General features: G+C 33.2%; 1 protein-coding gene across 6 annotated transcripts in view; it reads right to left on the bottom strand.

Moving 5' to 3' along the window:
- Positions 1–22245, bottom strand: part of DENND1B (DENN domain containing 1B) — a 266752-nt gene that overhangs the window by 37351 nt on the left and 207156 nt on the right. For all 6 annotated transcript variants that reach the window (XM_013058106.2, XM_004756206.3, XM_004756208.3 and 3 more), the window contains 4 exons: positions 13103–13193; positions 6682–6722; positions 5895–5963; positions 904–960 (listed from right to left, as the gene is read on the bottom strand). In XM_013058106.2, the coding sequence (XP_012913560.1) occupies positions 904–960; positions 5895–5963; positions 6682–6722; positions 13103–13193 (258 nt within the window). The remainder of the gene's footprint in view (positions 1–903; positions 961–5894; positions 5964–6681; positions 6723–13102; positions 13194–22245) is intronic.

Here is a 22245-nt window from a genome sequence, read left to right as displayed (position 1 = left end):
GCGCCTGGGAAGCTCAGTGGGTAAAGCCCCTGCCTTCAGCTCAGATAATGATCTTAGGGTCCTGGGATCAAGCCCTGCATCGGGCTCTCTGTGCAGCAGGGAGCCTGTTTCCCCATCCCTCTCTCTCTCTGCCTGCCTCTCTGCCTGCTTGTGATCCCTCTCTGTCAAATAAATAAATAAAATCTAAAAAAAAAATCTATTTAGGAAGAAATTGCATTTTTCTATATTATGGGTTAATAATTTCCAAAATAGTCTCTATTTTGAAAAATTTGGATGAAATTTTTATAAAGATTATTTACTATCATAAAAATGGAAGTTTTAAATAATATTTTTCTTCAAAGATAGAAATTCAAAACAACTGACAAAAATCTGCAAAGATGTAATATGTACTCAAATAAAAAGCACATACACATAAATATTCATATATATGCAATATTCATGGATTCAAATACACATCTTCAAACACAATCTTTTATAAATTAAGAACATGCTTCAAATTAAAGTAGCAACTACTGGAAAGATCCTATAAAACCAAATGATGGCATTCCTGGCTTCATTCTGCACCAAAGATCATCTTTTTAAAGAAATTCTCAGCTTGAAGCAAGAATTTCAATTGTGATATCAAGGCAATCAACTTTATGAAAACATACATCCTGTTAAAGCATCTTTGAAGATCTCCGTTGTTCTGTGATAAAATATGCAAACAATAAAGAGATTATTCAGTGACTGCATATAGAATGGCAGATAGTTGCCAGAGGGCTTGTTATGAAAAATACATTGTTGAACAAAGGGCTAAGCATATTTCAAACATCATTAAAAACAAAAATCTCATGTGATTTGTAAAGTATAAGCTTCAAACTAATGCAAGAATCAAGTTAGAATGAAAAGAAGAATATGACATACCTTGTGTTTTAGCTTACTCTTCACTTCCTTTATCCCCTGCTTTGCATGATTTTTTGCCTAGAAAAAGGTAACACAAGAGTCTGGCTCAGCATGGTTCTATTACCATTTAAAGAGTAAGCAGATGAGATCTCATTTCATGAAACTTGCTAATTTCATATTATTTAGAAAAAGAACAAATTATAATCTAAAACTTTATTTTCAGGAGGACCACCCCACTTGCTATTATATCTAAATTAGTGAAAACATGATTAGTCTCTATTTGCATACTACTATCATACAAAGGCTAACATATAGCCTGTTTTGCCTCCTAAACTATAGAAAATACAGGAGTCAACCAGACGACTACTGGCCAGTCCTAACTTGAAATTGTGATTAACTGGGGGTGAAAAGCAGAATCCATGTAATCCTAGCAGCAGGCTATTGGGGCAAATGTTTGGGTTTTAAAAAACCCAGGCATCTTTACAAAACTTTATTAAAATGTTTTTACAGGCAGACACAGGTTTTTATTAGGAGAAGTATCTTAGTGTTACAGCTATTTTATACCCAGTTTTTCCAGTACAAATTAAAAGTCACTTAACAAAAGATGTTATCCTCAGTTCCATCTGACTGCAGCATTTGAGCTTCTCAGGTCCTGATATGATTCCTGTGGGATATAACTTAACTAAAGACCAATAACTGGGGACCTCCCTTAAGCCTTGGCCTTTTTTCCACTGGAAATTCCCACTCAGAGTGGCCAGAGTGGAAAAGAAAGGAAATTCACATTTATCTTGTGTTTCCTTGGTATATGACTATGTGCTGGGTACCTAGCATGTATTAGCTCATTTAATCATCACAAGTCTGTGAAGTTGGTGCTATTATTACTACATTTTACAAATAAGGAAAGTGACTCAGAGGGCATCAGTTTGCATAGCCTAGATTCAAATCTGGGTCTATTTCATTTCTAAGTCCAATTTCCCACCATCACAAAAGGGAAGGAAGAACTAAGGTTTTAAAATATATCTATTGAATATAAGTCTTACGAGAGAAAAGGCGGCATGAGTCTCCTTCTACAGACATGGAAACTAAGGTCATAGGGACTTAAGACTTTCCGACTCCAATGTTCTTGTTCCTTCTACCAAACCATCCTACCTTCCCAAGTCACTTCTAGGAAGAGTGAATACATGTTTTCCCAAGTTCACTTAGGGGAAGTGTCTCATTTTTTTCCTGTTAATATCTGTAGTACCAAATACAGTATGTGATATATAGTAACTGCTCAAATTATGTCTTGAACTCAAATAAACAACTATTTCTTTACTGCAAATGAGCCAAAATTAAAACATATTACACACAATAAAAGATAACCTAAAAAGTCCAATAACTCTAAATTCTATTTCCATGGTTCTTTGGAATTAAAGCATTTTCACATTCTGTATTTTATTGGTAAAGCCACTTTATTTAAAGGGTCCTATATTAACCCCTACATTCCCATTAGGTAAAAATGAATAATTACCATGAAATATTCCTGTTTCCATCTCCCAGAACTTGTATCCATCTTTGCTCTTATTTTGTCTATATTCTAATTTATCTAAATGTCCCTCAGTCTTTCAAAATTTGCTTGATTCACACTAATCTTTTCATATGCTCCTCAGTGTATACAGTTGAATCTAGTGTCAATCAAGATTCTGTAATTCATGCACTGATTCATTTAAATGGCTGTTGCCCGACCTCCTCCACGGACCTTCTTCAGACTGTCTGGAAGATTGGGTACAGACGTTCTCTCTATCCTTTTCAATACCAAGTTGAAACTAAGCAATAAATAAGTATTCTCTACAGAGAAGTATCCAGCAAATGGCTTTAGTTAAGAATTTAAAAGGCAAAACCCTAACAAAAAAGTTGACTCAGAAAATCTTTTAGCCAAATCAATCATGTATTCACTTTACTGTTATTTTTAGATTTATAAGAAAAGTATACATGTTAGTTCTAGTTTTCTTTCTGGTCTCTATAAGGATAGAAAAATATAAGCATAAAAAATCATAGAGAAAATGTTCCAAGCATAGAAGAATGATTTAACAACAGGACAAAATCATTATTTCCTTCACCCAATACATATTTGGTTCCTCTGTGCTATGTCCAAAACAGAGCGAAGGGACCATGATACAAACATAAAACTAGCAGGGGCAGTACCTCTGTCATTCACACTATGTGCCACACTCAGGGCTCCAACTCAAATAACCAGTACAACGCCTAGTATGCGAGAGGTACTCAAATAACTTACTGAATGAATGAGGCAGTTTAAAACATGGTTCCCAGTTTTTAAAAATTTACCATCTATGGAAAATCAAGCAAATAAATCCTGTTGAACCCATTCAGGAGAGAGAGAGATCAGAACTTTTGTTCATAGTAATTTGTGGTTAAAGGAGGAAGTTAAAAAGAGTTCATAGTGCAAGCAGCCTCAAAAAGATGAGTTTTAGGTACAACTATGAAAGTCACAAACTGACTTTACTTGTCCCAAACCGCTTGACTTCTTGATTCATGTGCAACATGATCACAAGATAAATGATGAAAGCAATTAAGAACATTCTGAAGACCTTAATTGGCTTGAAATTAATTTAGGGATTATCTTCCAGAGAGGAGAATTTTGACTTCTTAACATTTTACCATTGGGCAGAAAATAAAACACTCTACTGATGAGAAAGACAAAAATATGAATAATGAATAAGTTTTGAACATGTTTATTTCTGGGTTTTTGTCGAAAATAGAGAAAAATTAAGGAGAAAAACATAATTAGCAAAGTAATACAAAACATTTTCTCTTAGACTGAGGAAAAATTTCCAAGTGCTTGTTCAAGGAATAAAATAAGGGGCACTTGACTGAGAAACCTTTTTTTATAATCTTAAATGAATGTGAGAAACAAGGCCAGTCTGATATTTTGCATGGCAGCCATATGCTATTTCATCATAAAAAAATAAAATCTCTCCAAAAACTGTATATAAATCAAACCACCAGTATTATAGTAAGAGAGTGATACACTCAGAGAGGTTTTCCAGAAAAACTATGAAACAACCAAACAAAATGCACAGGCTGCTGTTTCCAGGCCAAATGGATTCAAAATGGATTCTTCTTCCTATGATGAGGCTTCAAACAGCTCAGAATTGTGGCACTATTTTTGAATCCACTCTGTAGATTAGCTTCCCTACTATAAAATGTAATCTTTGAAATGGATTTTTTTAACAGTAATGGTGGCTACATATATGTCATAATTGTAAGTCAAAACAAGAATATAAGTTCTAAGCTTATTAAAATATATTATCCCATTATTAATTCAATCATACCACTTCCTTTACTGAGAGAGCATTTGAAGATAAACTCTTACAAAATCAGAACTATTGCCCTCAGGTGCCTGGGTGGCTCAGTTGGTTGAGCCTTGGACTCTTGATTTCTGCTCAGGTCGTGATCTCAGGGTCCTGAGATTGAGACCAGCACTGGGCTCACATTCAGTGTGGAGTCTGTTCGAGATTCTCTCTCCCTCTTTCTCTGACCCTCCCCCTGCCTGCACGTGCTCTCTCTCTCTCAAATAAATGAATGAATAAAATCTTTACAAAAATCCTACTTCCCTGAATATTTTTAGAAATAAAAAATACATATGACCGACTACATTTAAAAATTATTTTACTGAATACCAACCCACTAGCTCCAACCAGTTTAATACTAGAGAAAAAGATGCACACAGGCAAAAGAAGTGCTGAAACAGGGATATGAGGACCCAGAAGGTATGTGAACCCTTATAGTGTGGGGTTGGACATTTTACAGGGAAATAGCTAATGCTTAAACTAAGTCTTGTAGAATGAATTAGTGTTTACTGGGTGGATAAAATCCAAGAAATAAATGTGCCAGTTAGTAGAAATGGATTGTGAAGGATAGAGGCAGAAGAGAACATCTTGCATTCATGAAATGAGGAGTCGCTCAGTATCTCTAGAAATACGGCAGGCTCTAGGGGCTGGGTGAATTGAAAGGACAGAAGAGAGATCAGGTCTTGAAGGGTCTTAGCTATTATATTAAGGAGATTTTTATTTTATTAATTATTTTTGTTACTGCTATTGATATGGCAATTTTTGTTTTACTTCAGTCATGGAGAATCACTGAAGAATATTAATGATAGAGAGTCAAACATCTCTGAGGGAAGAGAACATGCAATATTTGCCTATTTTTTCTACTTTAGTCTCAAGTATACAATGGGAATTTAAAATTTGTTGTTAAATGAAAGAATCAAATCTTTAAAAATAGCACTTCGTTATGGACTGCTTCAATCTAAGTGTGCAATTTTACTGATAGCTTTGAAATAAACAAGACCTGTTTTTAGATTATATAAAGGGAATATCCTTTCTATACAACAGTTTTTGTTTTGTTTTGTTTAATTTTTAATTTTTTATAAACATATATTTTTATCCCCAGGGGTACAGGTCTGTGAATCGCCAGGTTTACACACTTCACAGCACTCACCAAAGCACATACCCTCCCCAATGTCTATAACCCCACCCCCCTTCTCTCAACCCCCCCTCCCCCCAGCAACCCTCAGTTTGTTTTGTGAGATTAAGAGTCTCTTATGGTTTGTCTCCCTCCCGATCCCATCAACAGTTTTAATAAATGAATTCACTTTGGTCAATATTAACTCTAAATTTTTTAAAGCTTTTTAAAATTAAATTAAATTAATTAATTTATTTTTAAAAGATTTTATTCATTTATTTGATAGACAGAGATCACAAATAGGCAGAAAGGCAGGCAGAGACAGGAAGGGAAGCAGGCTTCCCGCTGAGCAGAGAGCCTCAATCCCAGGACCCTGAGATCATGACCTGAGCTGAAGGCAGAGGCTTTAACCCACTGAGCAACCCAGGCACCCCTAAAGCTTTTTTTTAAAAAGAAATAATAAGAAGTATTCTAGATATACATGTCTGTCAGCTAGGAAAATGTATGATTTTATTAATAGAATTTTTAAATATCAAAAGAAAACTTACAAATTTATATGCTGTCCGTACAGCTGGAGTTGCTTTGGTCATTGCTGTGTTAAACAGTGCACCTCCTTTCTGTAAAGAAAAAGAAGTATATTTCAAAAAATTTCAAGCCAGACTGTCCTGAAAACAAAGTATTATTAATAGTATGGAAAAAGAGCTTTTCTCACAAATTAAAGTCCTACAGAAATTATGTCACATTAAGTGTTTTCAAACTTTCATATACTATAGTAATTTCAGACAAAATGTAAACATTCTACTCTGTTCTTTTAGTTGATGTAATACATGATTTAAAAATCATTTCATCTTTGCAGTTTAGGCAGACTTCAGAAATATGACCAGTAATAGGTATATTTAAAACAATTAAAAAAAAAGAACTAAAATCAACTGTTTATCAATTGTTTTAGGTTGGACAATAAAGTCTAAATGTGTGGAGGCAAGTTTTACATTTAAAAAAGATCATATTAACAACAAACACATTACCAGAAATGATGAAACTCCCCTCAAATGATACTTCTCCTAATTTCTTTGTTCTAGGATAGAATATTAGCTGACAATAACAACTTGTTTTTCAAAACACACCATTTATCTCTGCACAAAAGCTTTTCATTTTAAAATTATGAATATCAATAAATTATAATAGCATAAAATAAAAATATTTAAAATGTGAAAAAGTACAAACATTTCAAATATTGCCAATAAACGGCATAAGTATAAACAGCATCATTTTACTGAACACTTCTCCAGATACATTTGAGTGAAAGAGGAAGAAACAGTGAAGGGTTATCATTACCTTGACTGTATGTACCCATTGTTGATAGGACCTTGGGTTTCCTGGAAAATATAAAAATAAGATGTCAGGACTATTTGATCTAAAATAAATCATAAACTAAAATTCATCAAGAACTAATATTTCCAGATGTTAGTAGGCAGATTTTATTTATCTTCAATGTTGTGAAAAAAGCAATGTTATTGTAAAACTATTCAACTGTTCTCTTAGGAACACAGTGATTAGAATGCTTTAGAACAGAGATCTTTTCTTTTCTCATGTATGAAGGTAATATGTTATTCTATTTTCTTTCATTTTAAGGAGGGATAAAATAAACCCTCTTTTTTGAAATCCAAGATTCCTATGCCTTTTGTACTAATTTTTCAATGTTTTATATCTATGTTGTCTTATAAAAGTGTGTCTCTTTTATGCAACTGTGTTCATTTAAAAATAATATTGCCAGTGCATAGGAAACGAAAAAAAAACTAGATGGGAATTTAAAAATGCAAAGAAACTTGAAGACAAAAGAGATTATTCTATGGTTTTTAACTATTAACATTAATGGATCACAGATTCCACCGTAATGCAATACAATCAAGTTCTAAAGATATTCTCTAGTTGTAAATCCAAATTTGAAAGATACTACCCAAGGAAATGTGAAGCCAATGAAGGTTTTAGTTTACAGAGCATCATGGTTATTAGAAAGTTCAAATGCTGACAAAGTTCTTTTTTTTTTTTTAAGTTTTTATTCAAGTTCCAGTTAGTTAACATACAGTGTAATATTAGTTTCAGGTGTACAATACAGTGATTCAACACTTCTATACAACACCCGGTGCTCATCACAAGTGCACTCCTTAAAACCAGTTCTAATAAAACTAGTAATCACATATTTGGTTCCAAATATGGTAATTTAATCAATAAAATGACATCAAAGGGCAAAAAAAGAAAACACAATAATCTCAAGTAATGCTTTAAATCAACTGACTTAGATTTCATCTACCTTCTTGGTTTAAATGCTTAAAAAACAAAGTCCTGATGGCTAGTCCAAGTACAAGTAATCCCTAAAACAGATTATGGTCTCTTCTTTTTTTCAATTGTGGTATAGTTGACATACAACATTAAGTTAGTTTCAGAAATAAAGCATGATTCGATAGTTGTATATATTGCAAAGTGATCACCACATAAGCCTAGTTAAGATCTCCACCATATATGTTCTCTACTTGCATATTGTTGTGTTCTTTTAACAAATTTATTACCTTGCTATTATAAAATAGAAGCAGAATGATCCCAGCCCAAGAATTTATTTCCAGCTGTTCTCTTTGCATTCCTAACCAACATCAGGCAAAATGTGTACAGCTCTGATTTTACTCCTGTAATTAAAATCTTTCTCTAACTCACAGAAAAAAATAAAGAAATAACTCCCATTGTAAAAAACATCTCTTACTACTCAGCACTGCACTTCACTTTTCTGGAAGAAAATACATGAGCAAAAATAATATTGTTACTAGTTTTATGAAATGATTATAGCAAAATGTGTCTACTTAAAATAAACTATGTAAATAAAATCTGCACTGTTAAAAAACCATGAGTTTCAAGTGGTATTTGTCCTAAATTTTTAAATTATATTTCTTTTATAAAATGACAAAAAATTATTCTATCAATTTATTTCCAAGGAGAGTTTATTAACAAAAAAATAAACAGTATATCTTTTTCCAGATTGTTCATATACTTTTACCTCTCTACTAAATGTTCTCAACAGTTCATATACTTATTAACTTCTCTATTAAAAATGATTGGATATAAATCACACATTTAAGACTTGGTTGTCATTTATAGTATTCTGGAAAGTGCTTTACTTTCATTCTTTCCCCAAAATAAATGGAAGAAAATAGAAAGAGAAACACTAACTTCTATATGATAACTATTTAGCATTCTGGAACACTTGTCAAATCAGAAAATAATTTTTTAAGCCCCTAATCTACAAAGAAAATAAGTATCATAAAATTTCAGAGCAGTTATAGAAGGAACAGTGTCTTATTTAGAGTTGTGAGGAATAAAAATAGCTCTCATATTCAACTCTCCACAGGTCACAAAATGTTTTTATACCTACATTCCCTTATTTGAGTTGTGTTTTTGTACTCCAAGATAGGTAAAGCAGGTAGTATCTTAGGCAGCACAGTTCAATGAGAAGGAAGTGGACTTTGGAGTCCAATGGTCTGAAGGTTCAAGTCCATTGTATCCTTGTAAACTATGGAGTTTGGGACGAGGTCTTTAACCTGGCTGCTACAATGTTACTTAGTACAGTACCTAGCACATCACAGACACACCAAAAATGTAAGTTATTATTGTCAGTAACTTGCCAAATGAAGAAAGTGAAGGTTCTGAAGTGGCACATTATTTGCCCAAGGTCACAAAGATAGCAACTTAGAAAGAATAAGAATCTAGGTATTTGAATTCTTGGTTCTGTAGTCCTTCAACTCTAAAAATTCTACCTCTTAAGACTGTTAAATAAAATATGATAAAACAGAGATTTCCTCTGTATCACTTCACACTAATTACATTAGAAATGAAAATGGGCTGTTCAAAGCAGATACCTTGAGAAGAAACAGTTCACAGAATGACCAATAATAATCCAGAATTATATGCACAGGGGAAAACAGAAGTCCTTACATAAACTGCTTGAGATGATGGGGAAACATGGTACTATATAGGTAGAGTCCTGCTAAATTTTTTTTAAAGATATTTGTTTCTCTAAATTTAGAGCTTTTCAAATTGAAGGCTTCTATTCCCACAAAATTTATGAGACAAATGCATTATTTTAAAAAATATTGTTTAAAGGCTGTTTTTCTTCTTAAAAATGAATCTGAATGCCAAAAAAAAAAAGTCCTTCCTAAAGTCACTGGATTATGGAAATAACAAGCATTATTGAGGAAATTCCTAGCATTGTTCTCATTAAACATATGAGTGGTTTTCTCACACTCAAGGACAGAATATCTTTGTCTCTCACTTGTCCAAAGACTTCTTCCTTAAATATATTTGTTTAAATTCCAGAAATTTATAGTTATTTCTCAAAAAAATATAAATTCACCTAAACTCTTCAGTGAAGCCAGAAAAATGCCAGTAAAGTGGATGACTACCTACTATCTCTTCCAATCACCTTGGTGCCTCAGTCAGTACAGGAAAAGAGAGAGAAATAAATAAAAGACTAATCAGATTGTATCAGGAAACTAATGAGGAAACAAATGCTAATGAAGAATAACTATATGCTTCTTTATAAAATCAATCTGAAAATATTTCTCCTTCTGAAAGTTTAGATAACTGGAAGTGGATTTAAAAAACTAGCCTGACTTTAAATGAAAAAAATATGTAACCCTCCCCCCACCACGTTCTTAACTACTCAATATTCCTTGGCTGCTTGTTCACAGACCAATATTTTTATTTACTTAATTGTACCCTTTGTCCTACTTCCATCCACTTCTATTACCTTTTAGCCTCTATAGATATTCTTCCCTTTACATACTTCCTGATATGACTTCTCTGTTAAGGCTGAATATTCTACAAAGGTCTCATGAAAAAATCAGGAGTAACAGGGATTCCTTTAACAGTCCTGAGCACAGGAATTCACAGGACAGAAATCAGTTTTTGGAAATCTGTATGCATTCACAGTCTTTAGCCATAGTTCTAGATTCAGTGTGAATCTAGATTTTCTATGTAAGACTGTCCTGCTTTGTATATTCTTATCAGAGCCAAAACAATTACGAAGTTCCACTGTGCTCATATTCATTTTATCATCACCCATGCATACTGGAAATGAACAGGATACATAAACTGTTACTACAATGGCACAGAAAGGGGAGAAATTAGATGCTTCTTTGAAATTTCCTAATTATTTTTGCTTAGCTTTAGTGAATGTTAATTTTTCTTAGGGTGATCTTTCTTGGGGCTTAGTAGAAAAATCTTCAACGGATAATCACAAGACAGGAATTTTACTTTTATCCACTCGGAGTGGAGAAGGCTTGGGCAGTGCTCTTGTTTACTGAATGTCTTCCAATTAAGAAGATTTCTTATCATAAGAAAGCAATATATTATAGTTATTAAAGCAAGAGCTTTGAACGCAGGCAGATACATGACGAGTTCAGACTCTAGCACTACTAGCTGTGTGACCTTGAGCAAATTGTTGAGATAAGTGCCCTTATAAAAATGGGGATAGGTAATCAAAATACCTCAGGGGCTCTCAGGATTAAAGGAGATAAAATTTGTAGGCTCTTATAAGAGATTCTGTTACATATTAATATTCAGTAAGAACAATTATAATTATTCTTACTGTAACTATGAGAGAAATGAGTTATAATAGTTTACTTCTTTGAAAAATAGTTTCATATCATGATACAGACATCTTTATAAATATAATCTAAATGACAAATGTATAATGTTCTTTTATATATATCATTTATAAGAACATTACTAATTTTTATTATATTCATATTTTTATTTCAAATCCTAATAAATTGTGCTTTATTTCTTCTAAGAATAATCTCTATATATCTCTAAAATAATAACCTAAAATACAATGATTAAAAAATGACACTTGATAGCCAGACATAATTTGTAATATACTTTCTTGCTGTACATACTGAAATTAATACTTGTTGAACTATGCTTTCCCTTTAATTCACTATTGCTCCCGCCACCACCAAATTAAGATAAGCATTCAAAACTTTTTGCATTTTAAGAAAGAACAACAAAGTGGTTGGCATGAAGTTGTACTGCAAATGTAGCCGTCTCTAAGTCAGATGCCAACCGGTGATTAACATTCCATTCTTTTTAAATCATGAGACCTTTAATGAAAGGTTTTAGCAACCCCTCTCCCACCAGAAAAGCCACCCACCTATCCTCTATTCTAGAACAGAGGTATCTGGACCAATGGTTAAGACTACAGAATTCGACTCTACAAAACGATCACAGTTCTACCCCATTACTGTCACAAGATGTCATCTTCAATTCCATATACGATACTAGCCCCACGGGTCATAAAAATAATGAGACAGCAGTTATATAAATACTGAATGGATGCCTCAAGCAATTTGTCCATGAGCTGACAATATTTTGCTTGTCTGAGTTGAAAAGTAAAAAAGCCTTATTTTAACACAAAAGTTCCATTGAAGCTAAATTTTTACCCATGAGCTGAGGAAAGCAAGGAGCTTGGCTTATTCGCTGAGTCAAGTAAACTAAGTTTTTCCCAAAGCTAAATGCTTTCAGTGAAATGCTATACTTATGTCAGATGAAGGTCCATAAATGCTCGGTTCATCTCTACCTCTTTTAATGAACAAATTTTCTCAATGGTTTTTGTATTTCGATGGTACAAAAATATATCTTATTTAAGAGTAAAATTAAATGTGGGGAAAATTGTGGACGCATACTTATTACTATTTGTCTTTTCATGTTTTATCTTTTCTAGCAACTATTTATTCAAACACACACTAAAGACATCTCTTCCCTAAATTAAACCTACGATAAAATATTACTATTATACATGGTGAAAATGAACATACCAGAGATTTTTGTTTGTTTAGTTCACCCTGTACCTGGAACAGTGCCTACTATATATGTAAACACTTAGCACAACACCAGCTGAGTAAATGAATGTGACATTTCAAGGACTCAAGCAAAATTCTCTGCCAGAGTCAGGGCTGTATACTGAAGCAATCATGTACAAGTACCAGTTCATAAGTCATTAACTGTCTAGGTAATTGTAATGTTGTCTGAATATTTACATATGAAACACTGTCTTTGTTTAATTATATTAAAGTGCATTATATTAAATAAAAATGAGATATCACCTAGCTTATGTTTCACACATACAAAATAGTACGACGCCTTCCATTTTTTTAGTGAGCACTTTTTACAGTGACAAGTGTAAGCACATGGGAAGGTAAACTGAAAAGTCTTTTCCTCATGCTGCAATGTTCTGCAAAGCAAAAAAAAAAGGCAAAGACTACTATAACAATACACTTACTTAAAATGTAAAAGCACTGTGGTATTCACATCTTTTTTTTTAGATTATATTAGCAAATATTTCAACTATAATCTTAGTTCTTTAAATCTAGTAGTAGACATCACTGTGGGTTATTTTTAGCAGACAACACTAGTCAGGATGAAAGACAGGAAGATACAAGCTAAATGCATTTCTGTGACATTTATTTCTACTAATATTAAAAGATTATTCAAACAAACAGCTACCAATTCATGAGACCATCTTAACACCTTGAATAATAAAATAAGTTAACACCATAGCTCATAATTATAAGATCAAAAAATATATCTAAGACATTCTATGTTTAAGAGAAAATAGTTCCTTATGAAGTAGATTATATCAGACACAAGTGTAAAAATCAAAACAATTGTTACTCAGAAAATGGATAATCACACTGGAACTAGTCTTTACCTCCACAAAAGCCACCAGAAGTGATTTCCTCTTCAAATACATCAGAGAAACCCCTTCCTGCATTTAGTTTTGCCAGTCGACCATCAATAAACTGAAATTAAAAAGTGTCAAATATGTTAATTTCCGCTTTCTTCATAAAATTAATTTTACTTACAGAAAAATATTAATATCAGATACTTATATAAATATAAATTACACATATATATGTATATACACACATATACAGATACATGTCAAGAAAACTCAAACAATTAAAATAGCCCAGTAAAATAACAGCACTTTAGTTAAATCAGAAATGTATGGTACAGACTGTAACTTCATTAACGAGAAAAATAATGTACGATTTGCTGGCACTTGGCTACTTTCTATTTTGTCTATCCGTGGCATCTGAAATTTGTACCTTCTGGATTATAAAAAAATGTTATAAATGTTTTCAGGTTTCTCCATCCATAATGAAGGTGAAGTATCTTTAAGGTCCCTTGCATAAGAGACAAAGGGAGACTTAAATGATAAGTCTTAAGACTTAAGACTTAAATGATAAGAAAGACTTAAATGATATTTGAAGGATAAACCTGAAGATTTGGAGATTAATACCAAATGTTCACTTTCGTGATGGAATTAATCCTGGCCATAATTTTTTTACTCTGGAAAATTTAAATTTAACCAAATTAAAATAGCTTAACTTTTAAACAATTCTCACTCTTAGTTCTAAAAAAAAAGTTTTCTATCTAAATGAACAAAACTAATTTAGAGAAGTTCTATAGAGCAATACAGTATTCCTCAGGTAGCATTTAATGGCAATAAGTTACATCAGTTTTTTAAGACTCTGAGACAGAAATCTATTACAAGCCAAAATTAAGAAAGAAACAAATGAAACCAACACAGTCCTGTTCAAAATGTGGTTTAACTACCTTATATTATCATAGAATAATTTTGAACCAAAATGTTAGAAGGATTTAAACAGATGTAGCCTAAAAGATGCATAGTACTGGCTTTTTTTTTTTTTTTTTTTTAAGAGTGTGAGTTGCTCTCATAAAAATTAAAACCTTTTGAGGGTAGGGACCACAGATAACCCAATTTTACATCCATTAGGGATATAATGGAATAAAAAAGTTTCCAATAATATAAGCAAATATGAACAGGAGTTTGGAGAATGAAAGGCTTGTATCACATCGCTGCTACTTATTAGCTTTATGATCTTGGGCAACTTGCTCTCTGTGAGTCTGCTTCCCCTTCTATAAAATGGGAAAAATAATAAATATCTTATGGCGTTTTGTGAGGGTTAATTGAAACAATATGAAGTACCTAGATTGCAGGCAGAGAATAAATGTTAAATACTAAAGTCCGCCTTTTCCCACGACCACCACCTATTTGATCTCTGTCAATTTAAGGATTTCCTGAGTGTAGGATCACTGTCTTTCTCATGTACATATCTTGAATACCTGGCAAAAGCCTCACATATAGTTTGAAATGAATGTTTGCTGAAAGACTCACGTATACTGAAACAATGTGAAAGGCATGTGTACGTAATTATTCATTTCATTGTATCTTGAGATAAAAGGTAATAACAATCTTGGCATCTTCCTTACATATGATAAATGGTTGATTTGAAAATAAAGTGGTTTAAAATCCTTGCAAGATTTGACTTTGATATATTTTCAACACAGCACTATAAATCAAACTAAAGTGATCTAATTTGATGGACTAAGTACCATTTTGAAGAAAAAAGGTGAAGTAAAATGATAAATTTAAAGCAATATATTACTGACAAATGAAGCAAACTAAGACATCCTTTTAAAGGACTTAATTTGCTTTAAAAGATTAAGACTACAAGACTTTTTAAAAGGTTTTCATTTTTATGTTTACTAGAAATAATCCATCCATTTTAGTTTGAGTGGAATAGTTCAACATCTAAAAGGAGATAAATCCCAAAACTATTTACTGATTATGCATTTTTGAGCATGAGTAACTACTTCGTGTTACTACTGAACTAGTAAATTGAGCCAATAAAAATTAATCACTTGTAAAATGCCTCATGTTATCAACTGACTTTACAAACAATTCTGTCATGACAATCAGACATTAATCCGCATGCATACTTAATGCAAATGTTTGTTCTTAAAATAAAAGATGGATTTTGTGCATACACACATATTCTATATACATACACACAAATATAGATACCCAGGGATAGGCTGAGAAGTGGCATTAATGGAGAAAAACATGCCTAAGGTAACAGTTTTCTAAATTTTTCTAGTTTTGATTCAGTAACCAGCCAAAATTAAGAAAGAAACACCTTTTTTCTTTTTTTTCCAAGTGGAGTTGGGTCATGGTCACTCCATTCTAGTAAGTCTGGAGGATTTCATAGTAAGTAAAAAAGACCATTTTAGTTATTTTGCATAGAAGTAATTTTGAACTAAAAAATATTATCTGTTGGAAAAGCTATAACTAAAATGAGCTGTAACCTTTCAGTTGATTACCCACCTAATTTAGTAAACACATATCTTTAGGTAACTGTAAGATGTAAGTTTTAGAAGAATTAATTTGGAATTGCAAGTAATGACAAGTAACACTTAATAACAATGAAAGTGCTATAGATATAATAGATATAATAAAACATAAAGGTGCAAGTAGATTTTTAAAAGAATTTAAAAGTGTGAATTAAGATGATGCTTTTACATAAATCTTAATATTTTGCTTTTCATTCCAAAAGTGAAAATTAAAACCTGGACCTAAACATGCTAAATAATCACACCAAAACATAAATAATTGGAAATTTAAAAAAAAAATCATAGACATAATTCTATAGCATGGAGTCCATAATTTTATTATAAAGTATAAATAAGTCATTTAAGTAAGGAGATATATAATTATCAAGATCATTAATATTATTCCAATTGCAAGAACTACATTTTGTTAATCCTTACAACACAATCTTAAAGTAGTGTGACAGGTTACAAAAGAAATGTTTTTAAGCAGTAAAGCTACTTCCTGCTACTCTTTTTGACAGTTATTGCTAAGGTTTTTCAAAACGTTTTTATCTTCAAAGAACTATCTTTTTTTTTAAGATTTTATTTATTTATTTGACAAAGAGAGAGATTACAAGTAGGCAGAGAGGCAGGCAGAGAGAGAGCGGGAAGCAGGCTCCCGCTGAGCAAAAAGCCTAATGCGGGGCTCGACCCCAGGACTCTGAGATCATGACCCCAGCTGAAGGCAAAGACAACCCACTGAGCCACCCAGGCGCCCCTAAATAATCATCCTGATAGGAAATTAAATCCATTGAAAGATATTATCTATTGTTTTAAATGGACTTCAGTAAGCAATACTGTTAAATAAAAACAAACATTCACCATATCAATTTTCAAATAAAATATATGTTTTAAGAATATTATAAAATGTAAAGAATAGACTTAGAGTTAAGCTTCTTTCCAAAAAAATAGGGAATGCAAGTTGGTGTAGCCTCTTTGGAGAACTGTGTGGAGATTCCTCAAGAAATTAAAAATAGAATTCCCTATGACCGTGCAATTGCACTACTGGGTATTTACCCCAAACATACAGATGTAGTGAAAAGAAGGGCCATCTGTACCCCAATGTTTATAGCAGCAATGGCCACGGTCACCAAACTGTGGAGAGAACCAAGATGCCCTTAATGGACGAATGGATAAGGAAGATGTGGTCCATATACACTATGGAGTATTATGCCTCCATCAGAAAGGATGAATACCTAACTTTTGTAGCAACATGGATGGAATTGGAAGAGATTATGCTGAGTGAAATAAGTCAAGCAGAGAGAGCCAATTATCATATGATTTCACTTATTTGTGGAGCATAACAAATAGCATGGAGGACATAGGGAGATAGAGAGGAGAAGGGAGTTGGGGGAAATTGGAAGGGGAGGTGAACCATGAGAGACTATGGACTCTGAAAAAACAATCTGAGGGTTTTGAAGGGGCGGGAGGGTGGAAGGTCGGGGTACCAAGCGGTGGGTATTATAGAGGGCACGGATTGCATGGAGCACTGGGTGTGGTGCAAAAATAATGAAAACTGTTATGCTGAAAATAAAAAATAAATTTAAAAAAATATGTTCTGATTCACAGAATAAACTTAAATAATGGCCGAGCAGATTATGCATCTTTGCTCTAAGGAATAAATTGTATGTTTCTCAGTTCCTTAATTCCTCACCAGTCAGTGCACTTCTGGCATTTAATCTAAAAATCCAAAATAAGTTATGCTATTAATCAATGTTCTAAACGCCTTCAGTGGTGTGGACATATGTTATATAAATATTTAATTGTAATTAATCCATCAAAACTCTGAGGATGACAATAATTAAACTGAATGAGTCTTAAATGATTTTTAAATATTTTGACTTTTTTTAAAAGAGCTCATAAGAAAACAGTGTTCTGAGGAGAGAAAGTTAGTGGTGCAATTCTTTATCAAGCTGGGGAAGTGGGAAGATGGAGTGCCGTTTTTTGTGCTAAGACGACAGTCTTATTACTGAAGCAAAGCAGCAGAGGCAGTGGAGCAACACACAAAAAAAGTCGAGACTCCCCAACTCCTTTTTCCGCCTGGAGGAAAAATGAACATGTTTCAAAATTTACCTCCTATAAGAAATTCTTCCTGCACAAATGTAAGATAACTAATCTAATAAAGGCTTGAGAGCTAGAGAAAAAATACATATTTAATGAGTAGAAATCTTTAGCAATTTAAAGAAAAAAAATGTTAATACTGTAAAAAGAAAAGTACTTTTAAAATGTATTCATTTATAACAGATCCTTAAACTTTCCTTTTTATATAATGCTTTGGGCTAAAAAAAAAAAAAGTTGTCTAATTTAAATATTCCTTCTTATAAATGCTCAGTAAAAAAAAAAAGTTGTCTAATTTAAATATTCCTTCTTATAAATGCTCAGTAAAAAAAAAAAAGTTGTCTAATTTAAATATTCCTTCTTATAAATGCTCAGTAAACCTTGACAGGTTAGTGAAAACTACACTAAAGTGTTATACAATAAGTTAAGTCAGGAGATTATTTATAGACACCTGCTAAATGTAAGGCATTCAGTTAGTCACTATATATATATATATATATATATATATATATATATAAACACAAACTGCTGTAACAAATGGGAATGAGGTAGGTCAGTTTAGAGCTAAACCAAGAGAATTAAGTATATGAAGGAATAGAAATAAACTTATCTTTATTCCATTACAAATACTAGGCAAATAAAACGGTAAGGATACTAAATTACACTGCTATGGTATAATGACCAGGAAAACACTGAAGGGTATAAAAAAGCCCATTCAGTGTGATTTATTATTGGAACTAATAACCTAAAAAACATTAACGGAACAACACTAACCTCTAGGATATATCAACAGATAGTCTTTAGATAATTTGCAACAAAATCAAGTCAGTTAAACTTCATGACCAACAGACCAAAGAATCAATTCAGTCAATCGATAAATATCTAATTGGATGTTTACTATAAGCCAGGTACTTTCCTAGATGCCTGAAGTACAGAAACAAATAGAACAAATATTCCAGATTTCGTGGGCTCTCTCTCTTTTTTGCTTGATGAATCTAACTAAAGGTTTATTGATTTCATTTATCTTTTCAAAGAACTAGGTCTTAGTTTCATTGATTTTTCTATTTTTTTAAGTCTCTATTTTCATTTATTTCCTCTCTGATCTTTATTATTTGCTTCCTTCTACTAACTTTGTTGCTTTTCTAGTTCCTTTAAACTTAAGACTATTTGAGACTTTTCTTGTTTCTTGAGATAGACCTGAACATCTCCTCAGACAAGGGTAACAAAAGCAAAAACAAACAAATGAGACTATACCAAACTAAGAAGCATTAACACAGTGAAGGAAACCATCAACAAAATGAAAAGGCAACCTACTGAATGGGAGGAGATAATTGCAAATGATGTAACAGATGAAGGGTTGATATTCAAATTACATTAAGTTTTCACATAACACAATAATAAAAAAAAACCAAAAAATCCAATTTTAAAAGTGGGCAGAGGACCTGAACACACATTTTTCTGAAGAAGACATACAGATAGACAATAGACATATGTAAAGATGTTGAACATTACAAATCATCAGGGAAATCCAAATCAAAACAATGAGATAACACCTCAAAACTGTCAAAATAGCTATTATAGAAAAAAGAAAGAAATAGAAAGTACTGGCAAAGATGTGAATAAAAGGAAATCCTCATGCACTATTGGTAGGAATGTAAATTGGTGCAGGCACTAACAGTATGGAATTTCCTCCAAAAAATTAACAACAGAACTACCATACTATTCAGCAATTTTACTTTTGGGTAATTTATCCGAAGAAAATGAAAACGCTAATTCAGAAAGATATATGTACCCCTATGTTCACTGCAGCATTACTTAAAATACCCAAGATAGGAGCAACTTGTGTCCACTGATAGATGAATGGATAAAGATGTGGTGTGTGTATACACACACACACACACACACACACCACACAACGGACAATTATTTCTCAGCCATAAAAAACACATGATATCTGGACATTTGCTACAATATAAATAGTCATAGAGGGTATTACGTTAAGGGAAATAAGTTAGAGAAAGACAAGTATCATAAGATTGCACTTATTATATAGAATCTAAAAAACCAAAACAAATGAACAAACAAAACAAAACAGAAACAGACTCCCAGATCCAGATAACCAACTGGTGATTGCCAGAGGGAAAGGTGATGGGAGCACAGGTGAAAGAGGTGAAGCGGATTAAGTACAAACTTCCAGCTATCAAATAAATAAGTCACAAGGATGGAAGGTACAGCACAGGGGATACAGTCAATAATACTGTAATAACTTTGTATGATGACAGATGGTGACTTGACTCATGGTGATAATCATTTCATAATGTATAAAAATATCAAATCTCTATCTTGTACACCTGAAACTAGTAAGTCAATTATAGTTCAATAATGACAACAAAAAAACCCTTCATGATGCTTAAACATTTGGGGGGAGAAGGGGAGTGGAAGCATGAGAGAAAAAAAATGTAATCAATTATGTAGTATGTTAGAAGGCGATAGTGTTAGAAAAGAGAATTATGTAGTGTGTTAGAAAAGAGGAGAGACTTGCATAGTGTTAGAAGAGGAGAGCCTGGGCAAGGAACTTCCAATTTGAAATAGTGTGATCAGGGCAGATATCATGAAGAAGATGACAGCTGAGTCAAGCCTTGAAAGCCGTGAGGAAGTAGGCCACATAGTTTATGGGAGAAAGGATTCCAGGGTAAGGGAGCCACCAGCATAAATAACACCCGGAAACAGGAGCAAGCATATTATCAGTAGGCCTGTAGGAAGCTCCAGGTGCAGAGAGAAAACCCAGCCAAGCATGAGGACTACTCTACGTTAAAGTCATAATCTGCCATCTCTAATGTGCTCTGAATGATGCCAAACAATTTTTTTTTCCTAGTCCATTCACTCTCCCAGCTATATCTTCTCCCTTCTTAAATATCCAACCACTTCCCCCATTTTTTTCCTCAGCGGATGACCTTGCTTCTTAATTTCACTGAAGGGGGAAAAAAAGACCTGAAATCATTAAAAGAAAAATTCCGCAAATTCTAAGCATCCTATTTATCCAGCCCCTTTACCTCCTCCTCCTCCTATGCCTGTGCTTTCTACCTTGTGATGCAGTAACTGTGCTCCTCACCAAGACCAAGTCCACCAACCATTTTCCCTTCTTTTTCCTGCAAATAGCTTTCTTACTCTACTAGATCTTCCCACTGGCCCGCACACGTGTTATTTCTCCTCTTGACCCCTTTTACTTCTCTAGCTATGTCCATTTCTGTACAGCTCTTTACAGTAAAACACAAAAGAGCTGTCAGGACTTTGGTCTCCACTTCCTCTTCTCCCATACTTCAGCCATAACCTCTGCCTCACCTTTTCAGCAAGCCTGCTCTTGCTGACGTCAACAGGTCTCCACTTAGCTAAGTTCAGAGGTCAGTTTCAGGTCTTTATTTTAATTAACCTGTCACGAGACTTTGACAGTGTTGACCCCCTTCCTCTTTAGTATTCTTTCCCTACCTGGTTGCAAAGATACTTTATTATTTTGAACTCCGTCCAGCCTCACTGGTCACTCACTCTTTCTTGGCCTCCTCCACCATTGCCTCCTGTTATTTTCCAGTTCCTGGGCTTCTTGCCATTTTTCTGTACAGCCACTCCCCTGATAATCTCACTTGTCTCCAGTCTAATGGCTTTGAAACCTAACCCTATGCTAATGACCCCCAAATGTTTATTTCCAGTCTAATTTTCTCCTCTGCCTCATTTATCCATTTGTTAACCAATATCCTAGTTGGATGTCTAACAGATGTCTCAAACTTCACATGTTCAAAACTGAATTCCTCTCACCAAAATCTTTCTTGCCCCTATTCTTCCCAATTTCAATAGAATGACAGCTACATCCTACCAGTTTCTTGGATAAGATATCATGAAAACATCTCTGAGTTTTCTTTCTCTCACACTTTATACTAAATCTTTAAAAGTATCCACTGACTTTATCTTCAAAATGGATCCATAACCTGACCAGCTATTATTCTATCCTCCACAAGCCAGTTCCTAAATGCTATGACTTCTCACCAAGATTATAGCAATAGCCTTCCAAATCTTCCTCTCTGCTTCTATCTTTGACCACCCTAAAGGAAGTTGTTCAAATGCCACATATTCCATGAAATCCACACTGACTATATTCCTTCCTAACCCCAGGGAACCCTTTTTCCCATTCTATTTACTTTTTTTAACATCTTTGAACATTCTACGTAACTTATCTGTTATCTGTCCCCTTCATACTAGAAATAAAAGATTTGCAAAATCCGATATTTTTTTGCTTTGCTCTCCAATATATTCCAGCATCCAAAACACTGCCTCATACATAAGTAGACACTCAAATTATTCTGTTGAATTGACAGAATTAATAAAGAATACTTACATGAATGTTTCCAAAGCTTCAGTGTGTATATTGCTATGTATTTCATTAATAATGTAGATTCCTGGGTTTTAATCCAAGTATCTTGAGTCAGAAATTTTGAAGGTGAGACTCAAGAATATCCATTTTTTAAAAAAGATTTCATTTATTTATTTGACAGAGAGAGATCACAA

Source organism: Mustela putorius, unplaced genomic scaffold (genome assembly GCF_011764305.1).
Source record: "Mustela putorius furo isolate JIRA1106 unplaced genomic scaffold, ASM1176430v1.1 tig00001012_pilon_pilon_pilon, whole genome shotgun sequence".
NCBI classification, from domain to species: Eukaryota; Metazoa; Chordata; class Mammalia; order Carnivora; family Mustelidae; genus Mustela; species Mustela putorius.
Note: the sequence above shows the minus strand (reverse complement) of the source record. Positions and strands in the feature narration are given on the sequence as shown.